At 45.9% G+C, this 22,638-nt stretch overlaps 1 protein-coding gene across 1 annotated transcript in view; it reads right to left on the minus strand.

Annotated features, from left to right (window-relative positions):
• Positions 1 to 14,014: 14,014 nt before the first annotated feature.
• The window catches only part of LOC141074885 (dual specificity testis-specific protein kinase 2-like), a 112,515-nt gene continuing 103,891 nt past the window's right edge, over positions 14,015 to 22,638 (minus strand). The window contains exon 11 of the mRNA XM_073562193.1: positions 14,015 to 18,392. Within this exon, the coding sequence (XP_073418294.1) occupies positions 16,834 to 18,392 (1,559 nt within the window). The 3' untranslated portion in view covers positions 14,015 to 16,833. The remainder of the gene's footprint in view (positions 18,393 to 22,638) is intronic.

Genomic DNA, 22,638 nt, shown 5'->3' on the forward strand with positions numbered 1-22,638 from the left:
GGATTTCATGAAAGACATTATCCGGGACTGATTTTCCCGTAAGAAAAGCAGCTCTTTCTGTGTAGTAGCCGTGGCACCGGCGGGGTCCATGGCCTGGTGATACTGTGACAATTAGGAGCAGGTTATGTCCGAGAGTGGACCCTCTGGATCGCGGATCTGGAGCCCCTGGGGCGAGCACGCCAGGTGAAGACCGACCCCTATACAGGGATCGTTAGGGGCAGGACCACAGGGGGCAGAAGCGCGACAGCCGGAACCAAGAGGGGCGGCTCAGGACAGCAAGGCTGAGGGAGACAGATGGAACTTAAGGAACCAGAGCAGGAGTACCTGGGCAGGGAAGGAGAAGCAATAACAACAGCAGGGAAGGTACAGAGAGACTTGCGGAGAGGAACAAACAGCTGACAGACTGGGAGGACACTGGGGGACACACGGACAGAGCAGGGCAAGGCAGGGAAGAGGAGGCACCGGAACAGGGACAGAGGCAGAACCAACGGAAGACAGGAATGCACGGAAAGTGTAAACTACGGAGAACTGTAGCGGCCAGAAACGTGCAGGGTTAGCACACGATCACCAGGCGCCCTCCACAGAGAGAGGACACCTGAAATATCCTAGAGGCAGGAAGTACGCCCCCCACCAGAGGAAGAGAGCGGGAGGGCGCGCGCCCGTGACCTAAGGCCGGCGCGTGTGCCCGCAGCCGGGCGGAAAGCAGAGCGGGTGTGCACGTGGCTGTGCAGGTGAGGAGACGCTGCAGCGGGCGCCGCCGCTGAAGGGGCATCAGTGGTCACGGCCGCCGATGTCACACACCGTAATTACTGACCACAAGAACCTGACCTACTTGGAGTCAGCAAAAAGACTGAATCCTAGACAGGCAAGGTGGGCCTTGTTCTTCTCTAGATTTGATTTTGTGATCACTTTCCTACCAGATACTAAGAACGTAAGGGCTGATGCCCTTTCTCGAAGTTTTTGCCCTTCACAGGTCGAGGACTCTGAACTGACTCCCATATTAGCTAAGGGGATTGTTATTTCGGCTGTATCTTTGGATCTTCTGGAATAAATCCGTAGATCCCCAGAACAAGCCCCTGAGACTACTCCTCCCCAAAAATTATTTGTCCCGCCACATTCTGCCTTCAAGTTCTGAAGGAATCGCGTGATTCTGTCCTTGCAGGGCATCCAGGTATCAATAACACCATCAGACTTGTAACCAGGAATTTTTGGTGGCCAACTATAATAAAGGACTGTAAGGACTATGTACTGGCTTGTGAAACCTGTGCTCGCGCTAAGCCCCCCCCATAAATTACCTGCCGGGTGGCTCCAGTCCTTGCCTACCCCTGAGGATCCTTGGATTCATATCTCCATGGACTTTATTACTGACTTACCGCTCTCAGAAGGGAAGACGTGTATCTGGGTGGTGGTGGATAGATTCAGCAAGCAGTGTCATTTTGTTCCTCTGTCTGGATTGCCTAACTCTGAGACCCTGAGCAAACTGTTCATTTCTCATGTTGTACGAATGCATGGTGCTCCTGTGAATATTGTGTCTGACAGGGGTAGCCAGTTCGTTTTGAAATTTTGGAGGGCATTCTGTAAACGGATTGGAATTGATTTGTCCTTCTCCTTTGCCTATCACCCTAAAACCAATGGTCAAACCGAGCGCACCAACCAAGCTCTTGTGCAGTATCTCTATTGTAATGTCTCTGAGCATCAGTCCGATTGGGTGGAACACATGCCATTAGCAGAGTTTGCCATGAATAACCAGTACCAGGAGTTCATCAAGACTACACCTTTTTACTGTAATCATGGACTGCACCCGCGCTTTGGTTCATTCTCTTCTAAGATGTCAGAGTTCCCTGGGGTAGAAAGATCCATACATCAGTTAAAAACTATCTGGTCAGGAGTCAACATAAACTTAAGGGGCTCAGACTAGACAAGCTTCTTCTGCTAATAGACGGCGCTCCAAGGGCCCGCACCTGGGAGTTGGAGACAAAGTCTGGCTTTCTACCAGGAATATTAAGCTTAAAGTGCCGTCTGCCAAACTGGGTCCCAGGTTTATTGGTCCATATGAAATTATTGAGGTGATTAACCCAGTAGCCTTTCGTCTGAAATTCCTTCAATCATTTAAACGGCCTAATGTATTCCATAAGTCCCTTCTCAAATTGCACCTCTCCGATTTGTCCTGTCCAGTCCCCTCCTCCGATTTTGGTCGGGGGTGCCTTGGCATACGAAGTCCAAAGAATCCATGACTCCCGCTTAGTGAGAGGATCCCTGCAGTATCTGGTGCACTGGAAGATCTATGGTCCGGAGGAAAGGTCCTGGGTGCCTGCCAATAACGTTCATGCCAAGGGTTTGATCAAGAAGTTTCATCTCCTTCATCCCAACAAACCAGGTTTTGAGGGTCCGGAGGACCCTATTAGAAGGGGGGTACTGTCACGGCGCCATTGGACTCAGGGGCTGGCGTTCCTGTCTCAGCCACTGGGAGCTGTCGGACTCAGGGGCTGGTGTTCCTGCTTCGGCAACTGGGAGGCGCCAGACTCCTTCGACTGGTGGTGCCGGCAATAGAAGGGCTATGTCCTCATGTGGTCCCACTCCTTTAATGCATGCCTCTTTCATTGGGCATCTCCGTATTTCTCCTGTGGGTGATGGTGGTGACAGAGAAGGGGCCCCTGCGCAGGAGTCTGGTGGGCACAGGCTTCGTTCTTCTGTCAGAGGTGATGGGGTTGGTGCATCGCCATCTGGCCTGGTTCTGGGGGCGGTCCAGATTAGGTCATTAGGGTGTGAGCCTGTGAGAGATAGCCGTATCCTTCAAATACTTTGGAGCCTGTCCTGCAGGCCACCAGAGATAGTCTTGGTTTCCCCAATGTTCTAGTGTTTAATTGCTACTTGACTCTGACCTTTGCCTGGATTTCTGACTCTGCTATAGCCTGCCGATTTTGTACCTCTGCTGCTCTCCCGGTTTTTCGACTCTGACCTGAGCCTGGATTTTGACTCTGCTACTGCCTGCCGATTTTTGTACCTCTGTTGCCCGCCCGTTTTGTGACTTTTGACTCCTCACTACGCTTTCGGTCCCGGTTTTTAGTCCCTTCCTGGCGACCGTCCTACTCTGGTCCACTGCTCTCATAGGCAGCTACCTCTTGGGCTCCGCTGTAATTCCAGATCCCCGTGTGGGGGTAAAGGGTCTCGGGGTTTCTCGGGGTGCTGTCTTACGTGCAGCTCAGACTTGCAACTGACGGACGTCACACCAAATTAATAAGTGGATAGCCATGTGTGGTTGTGAAGAGGTGCATAATACACCTCCACAAAAAAGAATGTATTTGAGGTTATGTTTTGCTGTGTTCATTCGGTGGTGTACAGAAGTCTTGCACAATCCAGTCCTTGTTCATTTTTATAAGAGTCAGCCTGTCAGCATTGTCAGTTGACAGGCGGATGCGTTTATCTGTTATAATTCCACCAGCGGCACTAAAAACCTGCTCTGACAGAACGCTAGTAGCAGGGCAGGCCAGGACCTCCAAGGTGTAGAGAGTCAGTTCATGCCACGTGTCCAGCTTGGATACTCAATAATTAAAAGGCACAGAGGAATCCCAGAGGATGTTTGTACAATCTGCAAGGTTCTCTCTCACCATCTTCCCAAACATTGAACTTCTTGTGACACACCCCTTGCCTATGTGGCGTCACAATGGGAGGGTCTGAGAAAACTGTCCCAGAACTTTGCCATTGTTCCCCTGCCTGAGCTGGATTGTACTTCTGTCTCTCTTGCTTGGACTCCTTGGTCGTACAACAAACTCTGACGTCTGCTGCCAGCGTTCTCACATGGGAATTTTTTCTGTAATTCCGCTACAATATAAATAGATTATTATTATTATTACTACAAGGGCCCTCTGGTACTGCCACATTTTTGTACACCTCTGCCTCTGGAAGAGATTGAAAGTTCTCCTTGTAGTGTGGGTCTAGAAGTGTCACCAGCCAGTAATAAGTGTCACCAAAAATTTTTAGAATGCAAGGGTCACAGGAAACGCAGTGCAACAAAGTCAGCCATGTGTGCCAGACTGCTAACAGGCAAGACTTCCGTGTCCTCACCAACAGGACAACTGAACATGCTGTCCTCCTCCTCATCCTCAGGCCATCCCCACTGAACAGACGGTATGAGAGCTGTGCTTGTAGTACCATCTATAGCGCATGAAAGTAGCTCCTGTTCTTCCTCCTCCTCATTGTCTAGCAATCCATGTTGCGACGACATGAGCCTGGGCTGAGTGTATTCACCCTGTATGGTTCCTTGCTCCATGTCCTCGTGCTCTGCCTGCAATGCATCCTCTTTAACTGTGAGCAGAGAGGTTTTCAGAATGCTAAGAAGCGGGATGATGCTAATTATGGCCCTTTTATGCTCACAAATCCTTTCCAACATATGCAGTGTAGAGTTCCAACGCGTGGGGACATCACACACCAGTCAGTGAGCCAGAAGCTGCAAACACTGCTGAAGCACGGCAAGGGCGGCTGAAGCTGTAGCTGACTTTCTAAAATGGGCAGACAGATGGCGTACTTTCACTAGCAGATCTGGCAGCTCTGAGTAGCTTTTGAGAAAACGTTAAACCATGAGGTTAAGCACATGGGCCAGGAAAGGTACATGTGTGAGCTGACCTTGCCTCAGGGCCGCCACCAGGTTCTGGCCATTGTCACACACGACCATGCCTGACTGTAGGTTCAGTGGTGTCATCCAAATATCTGCTCTTTCAGTGCTGTCCACAACTGTTCTGCATTGTGCGGTTTGTCACCTATGCAGATTAGCTTCAGCACAGCCTGTTGCCGCTTGACAGTCAGTGCTGCAGTGCTTCCAGCTTCTGACTGATGTGTTCATTTCAGAGATGGAGGCTGAAGAGGAGGTGCAGGAGCTGTAGTCTATGGGCGCAACCCTGACTGACATAGGGCTCGCAATTCTCGGCGTGGGGAGGATATGTTCCATCCCAAGGTCCAACTGGGTCCCGGCTTCCACTATGTTAATACAGTGTGCCGTCAGTGAGATGTACCGTCCCTGCCCACAAGCACTTTTCCATGTGTCCGTGGTTAGGTGGACTTTTCCAGTAACAGCATTGTTGAGGGCACGAGTAATATTGTGGGATACATGCTGGTGTAATGCCGATACGGCATAACGGGAGAAATAGTGGTGACTAGGGACTGAGTACCTTGGGACGGCCGCCGCCATCAGGTTGCAGAAAGCTTCCATCTCAATGAGCCTAAAAGGCAACATTTCGAGAGCAAGCAGATGAGAAATGTGTAAATTAAGTACTGTGGCCTGTGGGGCATTAGCTGCGTATTTCTGCTTGCGTTCCAATGACTGGGGTATAGACAACTGAAGGCTGGGCTGGGACAAGGACGTGACAGGCTTGATGATAGTGCTGGTTGACTGTGGGCAACAACAGGTGCAGGGCCCAAGGCATCTTGACAGGCACGGTGAACTGGGAATTGATTGGCTTGTGCGCAAAACAGTGGAAGAAGTGTTGTCACCTGCAGAGTGTTCCTGGAGCCTGGGGTTCGGCCCACAAAGTCAGGTGCTTTGCTGCCATGTGCCTAATCATGCTGGTGGTGGTCAAGCTGGTAGTTTTGCTACCCCTGCTGATGAGGGCATGGCAAGTGCTGCAAATGGCCTGTTTGGGGTTATCAGCAGAGTCTTTAAAAAATAACCAGACTCAGGAAGATCTAATCGAAGGAATAGCCACTTCTGTCCTGTTGGTGTTACGGGGAACGGATGCACGCCTTCTGTCTGCGGCCATCACACTGCTTCTTCCTGCCTGTTGGGGCAATATGCCTTCTTCTCCATGTGTGCTGCTTTCCTTGCTCTGCATGTCCTCCTGCCAAGTTTGGTCAGTCACTATGTCATCCATCACCTCGTCTTCCACATCTGCACCCTGCTCCTCCTCCTGACTTTCCGTCAATTGTCTCATCATCGTCCACCACTTGTGACCGTGGCTGCTGAAAGATTTGTGCATCGCTACATGGAATATCATCTTGACCCGCGTTAAGAGGAGTGGGCGAGAGGCACTAATTTCCAAATGGAAAACTAAACAACTCTTCGGAGTGTCCAAGTGTGGGATCAGTTGTCTCAGGGCACTCGGCATGGTGGAAGGAGGATCAGGGTAATATCCGGTCCACACTCACGGCTACTCGGACTTGACAGGGTGGAAGACATGGTGGTGGTGGATAAGTGACTGGAAGCATTATCAGCTATCCAACCAACAACCGTTTCACACTGCTCTGGCTTCAATAGTGATGTGGTGCGGTCCCATAGAAACTGGGACAGGAAGGTCGAGCGCGAAGATGTGGGTCTTTGCTGTGGCCCACTTTCAGCTTGGCCACGGCCTCGTCCTCTGCAGCATCACGTCCACTTCCCTTGCCCATTTTAAATGGACTACTGAAATATTTTAAAAGCTCAATACAATTGGATTTATTTGGAGAAAAATTATGTGATCAGTATGCCTGCAAAGTGAACATTTTTCCAACACAGATACACCAGGCCTCAGCCTGAGATAACAGACTGTATTAATTTTTTTTTTTTTTTTTTTTACATTTTTTGGCTAAATAGTTTTGTACATAAGTACAGTTTCACCCAGGACAAAAAAAGAAAACAGCCGTAAACCGGCCAAACTTGGAGCACGCACAGATATGAGCTGACACGGAGATACCACACCAAAAAAATGTGTGGCCTGTATTTCAATTACACCTGGGACTAGCTATATATGGCTAATATATCCCACAAGTAGCAGCAGCACCAGAATACAGGAAGGGAATGGACCTTCTTGATGTTTGCAATGATCTATATACATACAGTGCCTGCAGGCCTTACACTGATGTGTATACAGTGACGTACAGTACCCTGCCTAACACTGGAACCTATATACTCCGGAATTAGTCCTTAGAAGGACTGTTGGTTTAGCTGGATGTGAGTATTTAGGATGGTAGACCCCACACTAAGAAATCCCCAATTCTGACCCTATCTCGGCAGCCGCTCTCCCTACACTCTCTCACAACAGAACTGAATGCGCCAAGCAGGGCCGCATCCAGTCTCATACCTGTTGTGAGTTCATTTTTCCCTTCACCAGTGAGGTCTGATGAACTCCCTCTTCTGGCGAAGGAAGGTAGTGAGGCTGATTACCAAACAGCTGAGCAGGTAGATGATGACTGGGTCACAGGAACTGATGACTGGATATAAGGCAGCCGACGCCCTGCTGCCTTGTTGGTGATTTTCCTGCTGGATTCTTGGAGACCAGTCTGATTTCTGCTTCTCAAAGCTAAGTTTTGCTCTGCCTTTTGTACACTTTAGTTCTGGTTTTGTTTGCCTTTTTTTTTGGAGTTCAGCCATCCCCAGCCGGGGGTGAGCTGAATTCCATTTTTGTCTCTGATCTGTTGATCTCTGGCTCTGTCTTCAGAATATACCTGAGTGCTGATATAGTCTTTTTGAAGCCTAGCGACTTCAGGGCCTGTTTTTCCTATCAGTCTGTTGGTACATTTTTGGATAGGGTTTTTGCGGATTGCAGACAGCAGCTTTTCTATCCTGTCCTATTCAGTTAGCTTGGGCCCCATCATTTGCTCAACCTATCTTTCTGTGTTAGTGTTTTCATCTTGTTTCAGTCATTATATGTTGGGGGCTGCCTATTGCTTTGGGGTCTGCTCTGGGGCAGTTTAGATTTCCCCTTTCTGTCTTTAGGCTAATTTAGTTCTCCGGCTGTGATCGAGGGGTCTAGGGCACCGTAGGAACCCGCTACTGCTAGTTGTTGTGGATAGGTTCAGGGGTTTGCAATCCGATAGCTGACAACTTCTATGGTTTTCTGGACTTAGCTATTATTTTTGTTTTTTCCTCCTTCGGTGACTCATCCATAACACATACCCCTGATGATGCTGTGCGGCTAGCCAATCACTGCACGACCACAACCAAGATGGCTGCAGCATTTCATAGTCTGGCAGACAATGCCTGCAGTGTGATTGGGCCTCTAAAGTCTGCCAAAAATGCTGGGTGGAGATCCGAGTTCCCGCCGAGTAATCCCGGAAATGCTCGGTGCTCGCCGAGTACAGTGGTACTCGGGCGAGTACCGAGTAGTGGCGAACACGTTCGCTCATCACTAGTAAAGAGCACAACATTTAAGGGATACTTGACTAGGACATTTGTGGGAGGCTTCCTAAAGGTAAGCCAAGGAAATCAAATTAGGCATTTTCTTACAAATGGAGAGGCAGTGGGAATGATGTTTAGTTAGCTGGAGTCCTTCTGGTGAATTGTATCCATGCAGTGAGTCATAAATCCAGGTGTTAAATTGAGTCCTAGTGTTAACCCCTTAGTGACGGGGCCAATTTTTTAAATTCTGACCAATGTCACTTTGTGATAACTGGAACGCTTCAACAAATCCCATTGATTTTGAGATTGTTTTTTCGTGGCACATTATAATTTATGACAATGGTAAATTTAGGTTGATATGTTTTGTGTTCATTTACAAAAAAAAAAAAAATCAGAAACTTTACAAAAATGTAAAAAAAAATTGCAATTTTAAAACTTTGAATGATTATCCCTTTATCCAGATAGCCATACCACACAAAAACATTAATAACATTTCCCACATGTCTGCCTTACATCAGCACCATTTTAAAAATGCTAATTTATTTTGTTAGCCTTTTAGGAGGTTTAAAAATGTAGCAGTAATTTTTCATGGAAAGTTACAAAATTTATTTTTTGAGGGACCTATCCAGGTTTGAAGTGACTTTAGGGGTCCTATATATTGGAAAACTCCAAATGTGATACCATTTTAAAAACAGCGCCCCTCAACATATTGAAAACTTCTGTCAGATAGTTTATTAACCCTTCAGGTGATTTTCAGGAATTAATGGAAAGTGGTATAGCAGGAATGAAGAAGTGTTTGTTTAATTACCACCTAAATGTCACTAACTTCTGGACTGACCGCTATAGCCGGGAGATTCTAAGGCCGCTATTTGGCCATGAACTGCTATGGCAAACATCAGGATCACACAATCATAATCTCGGTGTGTCAGTTAGATTAAAGCAGAAGCCCCCACAATCTATTAACCATTTATTTGATGTAGTTTGATCTTTGTGATACAGCATGTTGTCAGCTATAGTGTACAGCCGACAGCTGCTGGATTGTCACCTGTATGGGGATGATATTCTCTTATATCTCAGGTCAGTAAAAAAACGTATTGGCTGTCATTAAGGGGTTAAAGAATTGAACATCTTCATTAGTTTAAATTCCCCAAATTTTCTCTCTCAGTCATCCTTAAAATGACATTTTAGTATTAAGACTTTCAAATCTGTCATACTGTGTCCAGGTCCAGAGAAATGTATTCCCACTTGCGCCCATTTTATTCCTAATTGTGTCGGTGTAGATTCACCCTTTTTTTTGTTACATGGGAATGTGCCAGTCACTGATGGTGATGAGAGGGCACTTCTAACATGGAGATTCCTTAAGTTAGGGGGTTGTTTATAGGAGAGAAGTGGCAGTTCTGGGAATATGTCTTTCAAATTGTGAAAGACATGTAAAAATTGGCAACAGACCCCTGCACTATTGACTGCTATGATATAGGAGATGGGGAATCCCCAAGGATAGTCTGATCGCTCGGAGGGTGGAAGCCACATCTGAAAATACCTTTAGGAGCCACTCCCATGCCCACTCATTTCACAAGGGTTCATCCTGCACTTATCCTTCTCAGATCACACCCACCGCATACCAGCAATGTTGCCCCTCCATTTTGAGGAACATGACCCTGGTTCCAACCATCAGCTCTTGCAGCCTTCGAGGTAAGTGTTCCGCCTCTACTACCCGCTGTTCTATGGACCCCCCAAACTCTTTTCAAACTCTTCTATGGACCCCCTTTTCCGTTGCCGGTCGTATGTAATGACCTCCCCCCAGGATGCTAACTCTACGTACCTTGCGGCTTACAGACCCACTAGCATGTGTCCAACCCCGATACTGGCCTGCCTCATTTTCTCTTCCAACCAGCCTAGGCCCCGCAGAATGCTCAATAGTTGCTGGATCTAAGTTCTCCTGTCTGCAGTCCGCAAGAACCCCAGCAGTGAAAGTTGCTGCCTGGGTTCGTGCCTTGGTGGTTCCAGTAAAGCGTCCGGTTCCGAACCACAGGTTCCTGCCACCTCTGATGTCGCGCCAGCTTGGTCTTTTTCCGATATTCCTCTGGTCACTGCTTTTGGAGTCTCGTGGGATTCTGCCATCTTTGTCACCCACTAAGTATGTAATACTCTATGGATGACTAATTGAATTGAGAAACATTGTGTTTTTTTGGATTGCTATATACCACCAAAATGTACCACAAAGAACATAATGTTCTATGGATGACTAATACATGGATCTCTCTCGATAGTTCTGTTTCTTACCCACCCGAAAAACGGACATGTGAAAGGGGGATAACAGATTTCCCTTTATAACAGATCTGATTTGGGGCACAGCTCTGAACTGAGAATAGCACTGATGTCTGTGTACAATGTGACCTATTAACTCATTTTCTGTACCATCATTAATAAAAGTCACATATCTGAGGTGATGAACGCCATTATCACACAGAACACATCGGTTCAAGGAGCTAGTTATTTTCTTAAAATGGAAAAAATTGAGGACTCAGAGTTGGTATAGTTTTATCACTTTAGCACTAGGTGGGAAATAATTGGATACCCTGAATTAAGTGGAAACCTTCCATCAGGAAGACCAGTGATGCATGTTAGCATCCTTCCCCTTTATATGTTCTGAAGATTTTTATATGACATGGCCTGATTTTTCTAGCTCAGTCAATACGTCAATATTCATCTTCTTCGCTAACACTGTGGTCCATGTATGGATGGCACTGCTCCCACTACAGAACCTAGTGTTTTTCATCTCTCCCAGTACAGAATCTTGTGGCCTACTCTACTCCCAGTAGAGAAACTTGTGTTCTCCACTTCCCCTAGTATAGATCCCTGTGGTTTTCCCTGCTTCCCGTTTAGATTATTATGATTTCCTCCTCTCCCAGTACAGAACCAAATGTTGACTACTCTTCCCAGTAGAGAAATTGTAGTCTTCCAGTTCAGACCCTGGTGTACTCCTCTGCTCCCGATGCAGATCCTTGTGGCCTTCAGCTTTGCTCTTGGTACAGATCCTTGTGGTCTGCTCTGCTCCAGATACAGATCCTTAGTAGTCTCCTCTCTAATCCTGGTACAGATCCTTAGTGGTCTCCTCTCTATTCCCGGTACAGATCCTTAGTGGTCTCCTCTCTATTCCCGGTACAGATCATTAGTGGTCTCCTCTCTATTCCCTCCAGGTACAGATCCTTAGTGGTCTTCTCTCTATTTGCGGTACAGATCCTTAGTGGTCTCCTCTCTATTCCTGGTACAGATCCTTAGTGGTCTCCTCTCTATTCCCGGTACAGATCCTTAGTGGTCTCCTCTCTATTCCCGGTACAGATCCTTAGTGGTCTCCTCTCTATTCCCTCCCGGTACAGATCCTTAGTGGTCTCCTCTCTATTCCCTCCCGGTACAGATCCTTAGTGGTCTCTCTATTTGCGGTACAGATCCTTAGTGGTCTCCTCTCTATTCCTGGTACAGATCCTTAGTGGCCTCCTCTCTATTCCCGCTACAGATCCTTATTGGTCTCCTCTCTATTCCCGCTACAGATCCTTGTGGTCTCCTCTCTATTCCCGGTACACATCCTTAGTGGTCTTCTGTCTATTCGCGGTACAGATCCCTAGTGGTCTCTCTATTCCAGGTACAGATCCTTAGTGGCCTCCTCTCTATTCCCGCTACAGATCCTTAGTGGCCTCCTCTCTATTCCCGCTACAGATCCTTAGTGGCCTCCTCTCTATTCCCGCTACAGATCCTTAGTGGCCTCCTCTCTATTCCCGCTACAGATCCTTGTGGTCTCCTCTCTATTCCCGCTACAGATCCTTAGTGGTCTTCTCTGTAGTCGTGGTACAGATCCTTGTGGTCTCCTCTGCTCCCATTACAGAACCTTATCGACTCCTCTGTTTCCAGTACAGGTCCATATTTTTCTTGTTGCTAATTTTCATTTTTTTTTTTAGCTACTACTTGCATTTAGCTACACATTTCATATTACCAGTGACATGCCAACAGCAAATCATTAATCACTCTCTTTACTTTGCTACCTTTCTCCCCAAGATCCTTCTTTTACATCTTTGCGACCCTTCCATTCTTTTCCCAGCAAAGAAAGCCGCCTCATTATTTTAACGCAGCCCTTCGCTAGTCGAGTCTGCAACCCAGTTCTCTAAATGTTAGGTTTCATCTGTGCCTCATATGTCCTTATATTATACAAGTAGAAAGCCACCATCCAGACAAAAAGTCCATTCACTGCTCACACCTACAATGGATTTATAGGCCTAAAGACAAAAGGACTCTGTTCAGAGAGTAAATGTCAGACGCGGTCCTCTGCATTAACCCACTATGGACAGAAAGAGCCCATGTGACACCTAGGAGCAGAAAGTCATTCACATTAACTCCACATTCTTCATACTGTTTCTTAAAGATTCACTGCTCTACTAACCTAATGGAAGCTGCAATAATCAGATATCATGACCATGAGAAGCAGCCAGCCTGTGGCAAGTCCTCCAGAATGGGCTAGATATTATATTTTCTATATGCTGAATTATGCAACTAAATTGAAAGATTTATTGATACTTTAGTGCCTTCGTCTACTATTATGTCGAGATTTGACCCCTACCCCTGAGAACCACCATCACCGGGGAGCAAGAAAAAAAAAAAAAAAAAAAAAAAAAAAAAAAAAAAAGAGTATAAAGGAACCACAGCACGGCATCACAGCTGACTCTTTTTGTGAAGTAAAACATTTCACTGCTTGTTTTTTTTTAAAAAAAAGCTTTACATCAAAGAAATTTGTAATTCCGTGCTGTAATGTCTGTCTATGATAACACTAGGCACGGATCTATAATACTAGGCACGGATCTATAACACTAGGCACAGATCTATAACACTAGGCACGGATCTATCATAACCCTAGGCGCGGGTCTATGATAACACTAGGCACGGATCTATAATACTAGGCACGGATCTATAACACTAGGCACAGATCTATAACATTAGGCACGGGTCTATGAAAATCCTAGGCACGGGTCTATGATAACCCTAGGCACGGATCTATAACACTAGGCACGGGTCTATGAAAATCCTAGGCACGGGTCTATGATAACCCTAGGCACGGGTCTATGATAACCCTAGGCACGGGTCTATGATAACCCTAGGCACGGGTCTATGATAACCCTAGGCACGGGTCTATGATAACCCTAGGCACGGGTCTATGATAACCCTAGGCACGGGTCTATGATAACCCTAGGCACGGGTCTATGATAACCCTAGGCACGGGTCTATGATAACCCTAGGCACGGGTCTATGATAACACTAGGCACGGGTCTATGATAACACTAGGCACGGATCTATAACACTAGGCACGGGTCTATGATAATCCTAGGCATGGGTCTATGATAACACTAGGCACGGATCTATAATACTAGGCACGGGTCTATAACACTAGGCACGGTTCTATAATAACCCTAGGCACGGGTCTATGATACCAATAGGCACGGGTCTATGATAAGCCTAGGCACGGGTCTATGATAACACTAGGCACGGATCTATAATACTAGGCACGGATCTATAACACTAGGCACGGATCTATAACACTAGGCACGGGTCTATGATAACCCTAGGCACGGGTCTATGATAACACTAGGCACGGATCTATAATACTAGGCACAGATCTATAACACTAGGCACGGGTCTATGATAATCCTAGGCAAGGGTCTATGATAACACTAGGCACGGATCTATAATACTAGGCACGGATCTATAACACTAGGCACGGGTCTATGATAATCCTAGGCACGGGTCTATGATAACACTAGGCACGGGTCTATGATAACCCTAGGCACGGTTCTATGTTAACCCTAGGCGTGGGTCTATGAAAATCCTAGGCACGGATCTATAACACTAGGCACAGTTCTGGAATAACACACAACACCTCAGTCTTTTGTAATATATAATTTTATTGAACATTTTAAATAAGCTTGGTATATATTACTCGCATTCTTTTTGGGTACCATTTCAAAAATAAAATCAAAGAAAATAAACACAAATCGGCAGTGCATCGTTACAAGGTCAGGGGTCAGGACAAAAACCTTTATTTACATGGGAAGGGATTACGGAAAAGAGATTTTTAAGGAAAGAATAAGCTGCAAAAATTTCAAGAGCGAACACCATTGCGGATTGTTATGATGAACAGAAGGCGTGGGGTGCAGATGCAATGCAGATACAAAAAGCCCTTAATGGTCAAAGGCAAAAACATCAGAGGGGTCCGACTATTCCAGAACTGGATGTTTATGGGGGAGAAGTAGATGGGTGAGCGCCCACTTACTGGGGCTATGTGTGGGGGCTGACTACACCCGTTCAGCTGGGTACATTGAAGCCCTTTTTTTTTTTTGAGGGGGTGGTTGCTACAAATCTATTGTGTCAATGGGGGTCAATCAGCCTGTTGCAGGGGAAATTAGAGCAGATACTGAAGATCGGCATCTGGAGGGATCGGGGTATGGGTCAGCGCAAAACACTGCCTCAGGAATGACCGATTGCATAGAAGGGGGGATCTTCCTATCTGCCCCTTAATATTGCTCTGAAAGGATATTTACTCAGACCCATCTGTGATCACCGATCAATGGAGATACTTAGAGAACTGAAGGGAAACCCAAAGAGTAAAGATGCACAAATAAATACCATGGCTGGACTCTCCCGCTATATGGGGCAGGGTCAACCAGTTTGCGGGTTTTTGCAGAGTTTATAAGTTACAGAAAAAAACATAAAGGTTACAGAATGTTCTAGATAATACAGTGCGGGGATCAGTGTTACATGCATTGAGGTAGTACAAAGCAATGTGAACCGGACGCAAGGGTGAGTGGGTGACACTGGCACCAGGGTATGCAGTGTGCGGCTTGGATGGGTCATTGGGGAGGTTAAGTGCTTTAGTTCACCAAAAGTTTCAGTAGCAAAACCAGGAACAAGACGACATAGTGCAGGTCATTGAAAAAGGACCGGGTCATTGCCAACACGGTCACAACCACCATCGTTGTGACCCTCATCATCACCACCATGGTCACGACCACCAACCATCGTCGTGATCCTCATCATGACCACCATCGTCGTGACCCACATTATCACCACCATGGTCACGACCACCATCGTCGTGACCCTCATCATCACCACCATGGTCACGACCACCATCGTCGTGACCCTCATCATCACCACCATGGTCACGACCACCATCTTCGTGACCCTCATCATCACCACCACCGTCACAAACTTCATCATCACCAAAGTTTTCATCAAGGCAAAACCGTTGTACAAAATCCAGTGATGGGACATAAAGTGCTTCACGCTGGTGACTGGACCGGGCAGCAGGAAAGTCCATGTGGGATAAAGTGCTTGTTTAGGGGGAAACAGTGAAGAACCTAAAAATGCAGATGATTGGACAGAAGATTGTCGAAAGTGCTGAAGATTGCAGGAGCTGGGCGCTCTGAAGCCGCAGATCAACTGAATAGTTCACCTGTCTTATGCTCCTGTCGCATCCAGACTCCATTTACAGATCCACCTCTCACTTCCCTGCTGCCGCATGCTAATGCAGTGTGCTGCAGTGCATCGTGGGAGATGTAGTGTTTAAAGGGCACTGAACCAAAGCTCCCGCTAAGCATTGCAGCAGAGCGCTGAGGACTGAGTGACTGCAGTATAAAGCAGTGGGGATTACGCAGACACTCAGCGTTTACATGGAGATATGGTATCGTATGGTGAAGTGTGTGTCATGGAAATGGCAGGGGTCACTCAACCGGCCGAGCATCCTTACATCAGTATCATCACCTCCATTCACCCACGATCTATCCATAAGTGTCTCCATCTCTTACCTCATGTGGAGGAAGCAATTATCTGCCCGAACATAGCAGCATTTCTGCCATTTCTGAGACACTTGGGTGCCAAACATCACAGATCATTTCAAAATAAACTGACAGAAAGATGTCTACCTCCAACAGGCAACAGGAACAAATTACCCAGACTTCACTTCAAGGAATAACAAATAGCAAGCAGTCATTGTGTCACATTTTCTCAAATCCCATTTATATTTCATCTAGGTTTAGCACCCAGCAGTTTTATTAATACTTGGAAACTGCTTCATACCTTACAAACTGCTGCAGTGTTGTGCAAGGTAAGCTCCGGCTGCAGTGTGCAAGACCAGCTGGAGCATGCAAGACGAGCAGCCGCTGCAGCGTGCAACACCAGCTGCAGCATGCAAGACCAGCTGCAGCGTGCAAGACGAGCAGCCGCTGCAGCGTGCAAGACGAGCAGCCACTCTGCTCCAGTGACATAGATAGGCTGCTGATAGTTGTGCAAGACTGTTGCGCATTGGCCTTTCGGCCATGACAAGCACATATGGATTCAATAACACTCCAGCAGATCTCATTCGGAGGTCTAGAAATTTCTATGTATTAGACTCATGGACCTGCAGACTGCATGCCAATCATTCCTGCCGTTAATATACTGATATAAGAGCTAGTGGAGAGGGATGAGGGTCAGCGTCCCAGAATGTACTAGACAAAAACATGCCGGGAAGACCCATAGATCGTAGCCAAGCTTGTGCCTCATGCTCATGACATTGTTTGTACATTTTGTCTATTCCTCGTTTGCACTGGTCGTAGGTAAAGCTGAGAGAAATTCTCGAGTAAAGACGTCAACCGGATACTGTAAACATAGCCACCACAGGGCACATGGCTGTATAGGATTTCAGGCATCAGTTCATGAGCACACCACTAAGTCTGTGCTTCCGGCAGCTTCCTACTGGGTCCTGGACGTGGAGAGCTGAGCCTCGGTGCTGTGTGAATAAGTCCTCGGCTCGCCTCACAGTTTAGGTTCTGATAGCGTGATGTGTCTGGGGGTGACCTTCGGCATATGGATATAAAACTAAATCCCCCCAAACAGCAGGTGGGACAAGACACCGTGTCCTCATGGTCCAGGACAGAGCTGGAAGACGCGTGGAGAGGAGCCATGCTATCGCTCTCCACACCTTCACAGCCGAGGCCAGGTAAGCTTCCTTCCCATAAATTACCCTCCAGAGAACCCACTGGGTGTGGATTGAGCAGGCCGACCCACCTTATGGGTTTACTGCCTACTACATTGTTGTTGTCTGAGACGCTCAATCTGTTCGGGACACTTTGTGCCTCTAGTTGCCAGGTGCTGACTGGAGGGGATGGGGAACGGGAAGATGAGGGTGTGGAAGATGTCGAGGATTGAGGAGAAGAGGAAGCAGCCAGAAGAGATCCATTGTTTTGTAAGAATGGTGGTCTTTTGCAGAAAGTATTCTCTTCTGTACTCTCAGGACTACTTGAGCAATCCATGGGTTCTCCTGTCCCAGAGTGATTCATGTCTGGATGTACCCCTGATGAACCTCCAATGGGTTTCAACTTTCTACTCCAGTCCTTCAATCTGTCTTGAAGTTTCCGGCCTCCTGAATCAGAAATTTTTTGGAAACGATCATCCTTCCATTCATGGACACGAGTAGAAGAATCTAAAGTTTCCTGCTCTGGCAACATGTTACCTCCACATGGAGGACTTCTTGTGGTCTTGTCTACATTATACTGTGGGATGCTGCCTTCTGTAGGGATCTCTTTCACATCGCCCATTATTGTCTGCAGGTCAATAGGCTGCATTGCTCTCCCTTGGGGGTAGCCAGGTTGAGTAATGGGGTTCAAAGTCAAGTCTTTATCTAACCGAGAGCTGGAAATCCCATTGGATTGCAGATTGTCGGGAGAGTTCTCCTGGGGAAGACAATTTTGAAAATGGTCTGGTAAGAAACCATTCAATGTCCGGGTGTCTGTGCTGCCTGGCGTGTGCCAGTAGTTGCCGCTTTCTCCATTATCTCGATGACTTCTTTGCACTGGGGTAGTGACGGGGCACGAATTCTCTCTACGTACAATTTCAGGTGAGGAAGGAAGGGATCTGCACCGTCTCGGCCTTGTCATCATGTCAGAAAATTCACACTGGGCATCTACCATGGGCTCAGGCGTTACTGGACTGCTCAACCGGTAAGACATTGGTGGGGGAAGGTCAAACGTTAGCGAAATCACTGATTTGCTTGGGGTGTCGTAGAGTTTGATTCTTCCACCTTTCAGATCTTCTCGTTGTGAGAAGGGATTGAAGCGGGCTGGAGTGTCAGGTAAGAAGTCAGAGTAGGGACCATGAGAGCGGAGAGCCAGTGGTGTCTGAGGAGAGAACATGTCGGACTGACTTCTGGACAAGCGCTGGTCTGGTGAGGTGGGAAGATCCCAGGTCCGCGCCTCATTGTCTGAGGGATCAGAATATCTTCCTCCATCTATATGAGAAATAAAAACTTTTTATAATGATATAATACTTTGTTTCTTCAAAAATAAGACAGGATCTTATATTACATTTTGCTGATTTTCAGGAGAGATCTTATTTTTTTTTTTCCCACACGAACAACAACCTACATTTATACTGTAACAAAAATATCAACTGGTATTCAAATATCATGTCATCACATTCTGCATAACTCTCCAAACCTTGAATTTTATTAAGAACGACATGAGATCCTATTTCCTTTTTTTCACGTACCACAATCTCCTCTTTACACTGGCTGATGAAGAACAATGGGCTTAGAACGATCACTAATAGTTCACTCTGTCCCCAAACATGTCATCGGCAGCACATCTCCTGTTTACAGCGGGCGATGTGCTGCCGAGAACAGTGGCCGTGATACATTGAGAGACGTTGTGCAGGCGCATTCTGAATAAACGGGACCACTGGAGTAAGATGCCCCCTATTCATTAAAAGGCGCACACCACCTAATAAATCAGGAATCTTACAAGGGCTGCGCGCCTCTGGCAAAAATGTACATACACATGAATATACACACACACTGCATATACACATTTTTATTTATATATATATTCATATACACACACACCGCACATACACATGAATATACATACATTGCGTATATTCACACACACCAGCGGGGATCTCACCCAGGTCACCGCAGTTCAGCCCAGCTGGGAACGGAGCCTCAGTGACCGGACATAACTTCGACAATGTCAGTATTGATCACTGAGGCTGCGCTCGTAGCAGCTCATTTACCAGTGGTTCTCAGCCTGGACGGTTGCATCTTGGCACCATCCAAGGTTGAAAACGGTTTATTCCCCAGACACGGATTACTGCGTGGGACAGAACAACGGACAGGTAGGGTATATTGTTATTTTTTTAGTTTACTTTTATTACAGGAGATCAAGGGCTTCGGTGGAATTAGGCGAGGTTGTAAGTATGGTTTAATTAAGATTATTAAAGGAGTCTGCTTCATTCTTTCAATTAAAGGACTTTTTTCTGGGTGTCTGTGTTTTTTTACAATGTGACTATAGGATTAGTAATGGATGGGTGTCTTATAGACGTCTCTCCATTACTAATCCGTGGGCTTGATGTCACCAGACAATACAAAGGAGACATCAACCCGACAAATATGAAACCCACTGGCCACAGCTAAAGGGCAAGTGGGAAGAGCCGGGCAAAGCGCTAGACTTGGCACATCTAATAGATGTGCCTTTTCTGGGCAGCTACAGACTGCTATTTTTAGGCTAGTGGGGGGGGGGGATTTCCATGGCCCCTTACCAGCCTGAGAATGCCAGTCCCAAGCTGTTTGCTTTAGCAAGGCTGGTTGTAAAAAAATGGGGCCGAACCCCACACCGTTTTTTTAATTATTTATTTAAATGATTAAATACAGCGTGGGGACCCCTCTATGCTTGATAACCAGCCTTGCTGAAGCTGAGGGTTGCAGCCCCCAGCTGTGAGTTTTGCCTGGCTAGTTAGCAAAAAATACAGGAGAACCTACACCAGTTTTTCTTAATTATTATTTTATTATATCCCAATATGGCAATTGGTGAACTTCCTTGTGTGAAAAAGTGTTTGCTCCCTTTCTAAATTCCTATTCTTTTGCATGTTTCTTACACTTAAATGTTCCTGATCACCAAAAAATGTAAATATTAGATAGAGATAACACAAATAATCACAAAATGCGGTTTATAAATGAAGGTCTTCATTATTAAGGGGAAAAGAAATCCAAACCTACAGGGTCCTGTGTAAAAAAGCAATTACCCCCTCCCCCCTTAAAACATAAATTAACTGTGATTTATCACATCTTTGGAAAGCTTAGTTCAATTTATGTAGCCATGCCCTGACCTGATTACTGACACACCTGTTCTCAATCAAGAAACCAGTTAAATAGGACCTGTCTGACAAAGTAAAGAAGAGCAAGAGCTCCTCAAAAACTAGACATCATGCCGCAAGCCAAAAAATTTATTTATGAAACAAATGAAAAACAAAGTAATTGAGATCTATCAGTCTGGAAAAGGTTCTAAAGCCATTTCTAAAGCTTTCAGACCCCATCAAACCACACCATTATCCTCAAATAGCAAAAACATGGAACAGTGGACAACCTTCCCAGGAGTGGCAATCTGACCAAAATTATCCCAAGAGCGCAGCGATGACTCATCCAAGAGATGAAAAACACCCCACAACAACATCCAGTTTTGCCAGAAAACATCTTGATTATCCTCAAGACTTTTGGGAGAATACTCTGTGGACTAAAGAGACAAAATCTGAACTTTTTCGAAGGGGTATGTACCATTACATCTGGCGTAGAAGTAACACAACATTTCAGAAAGGGAACATCATACCAACAGTAAAATATGGTGGTGGTAGTGTGATGGTCTGGGGCTGTGTTGCTGCTTGAGGACATGGAAAGACTTGCTGTGGTAAATAGAACCATGAATTCTCTTGTCTACCAAAAAATACTGAAGGAGAATGTCCGGCCATCTCTTCATGACCTCAAGTCCTGAAGCAGGATGATTCAAAACACACTGACAAGTCCACCTCTGAATGGCTTAAAGCGAACCTGTCAGCAGGAACTCCAGACAGTGTCAGGTCGGCGCCATTATGCTGATTATAATGAAACCATGGGTGATGAAATCAGTCTTGTGGTTGTTGTTTAATCTGTATTTGTAATTATTGGACTTTGGGGCAGCCTGTGGGCGGGGCTTTATGTGGTGCTCTGCTTACGTACGCATGCTTATGGGCTCCTGCCCCTGGTTTTACATACTGCATAGAATATTATGGTGGAAAAAAAATGCTAAAGCGCAGGCACCGGTGTAATGAATGTTAATTTTTTTCTTTCCCAACACAATATTCTATGTAGTATGTAGTATGTAAAATAGGGGGCAGGTCCCTGAAGGATCAGAGACGTGTCATAAGCCCATAAACATGCATACATAAGAAGATCACCACATAAAACCCCGCCCACAGGCCCAACCGAAGCCCGAGAATCTCACTAACTGAAAACTACAAATAAAGATTAAACAACAACCACAAGACGGATTTCATCACCCATGGTTTCATTGTAATCAGTATAACTGTGCCGACCTGACACTGCCTGTAGTCACTGAGCACAAAAATCCTGATCACAGGGCATTTTATGAAAAACAAAATTAAGATTTTGGAGTGACCTAATCAAAGTCTTGACCTTAATCCGATCGAGACACTGTGACATGACCACCTTAAAAGGCGGTTCATGCTCGGAAACCTCCAATGTGGCTGAATTACAACAATTCTGCAAAATTCCTTCATTGCAGTTGTTGCTGACAAGGGCGGCCCAACCAGTTATTAGGTTTAGGGGGCAATCACTTTTCACACAGGGCCCTGTAGGTTTGGATTTCTTTATCCCTTAATAATAAAGACCTTCATTTAAAAACTGCATTGTGTTATCATTGTCCAATATTTACATTTGTTTGGGGATCTGAAACATTTAAGTGACAAATATGCAAAAGAATAGGAAATCGGGAAAGAGAAAAGACTTTGTGTGTGTGTATATAATATATATACACACACACACACAAAGTGTTCAACCCCCTCATACAGTTATGGCCAAAAGTATTGACACCCCTGCAATTTTGTCAGATAATATTCAGTTTCTTCCTGAAAATGATTGCAAACACAAATTCTTTGGTATTATCTTCATTTAATTTGTCTTAAATGAAAAAACACAAAAATAATTGTCCTAAAGCCAAATTGGATATAATTCCACACCAAACAGAAAAAAGAGGGTGGACAAAAGTATTGGCACTGTTCGAAAAATCCTGTGATGCTTCTCTAATTTGTGTAATTAGCAGCACCTGTAACTTACCTGTGGCACCTAACAGGTGTTGGCAATAACTAAATCACACTTGCAGCCAGTTGACATGGATTAAAGTTGACTCCACCTCTGTCCTGTGTCCTTGTGTGTACCACATTGAGCATGGAGAAAAGAAAGAAGACCAAAGAACTGTCTGAGGACTTGAGAAACCAAATTGTGAGGAAGCATGAGCAATCTCAAGGCTACAAGTCCATCTCCAAAGACCTGAATGTTCCTGTGTCTACCGTGCGCAGTGTCATCAAGAAGTGTAAAGCCCATGGCACTGTGGCTAACCTCCCTAGATGTGGACGGAAAAGAAAAATTGACAAGAGATTTCAACGCATGGATGTATACAGACTGTGCCCTGCTACCTGCCACCATCGCA

The sequence above is a fragment of the Dendrobates tinctorius genome, unplaced genomic scaffold (assembly GCF_039654945.1).
Source record: "Dendrobates tinctorius isolate UK_male_01 unplaced genomic scaffold, ASM3965494v1 ptg000342l, whole genome shotgun sequence".
Classification (NCBI taxonomy): Eukaryota; Metazoa; Chordata; class Amphibia; order Anura; family Dendrobatidae; genus Dendrobates; species Dendrobates tinctorius.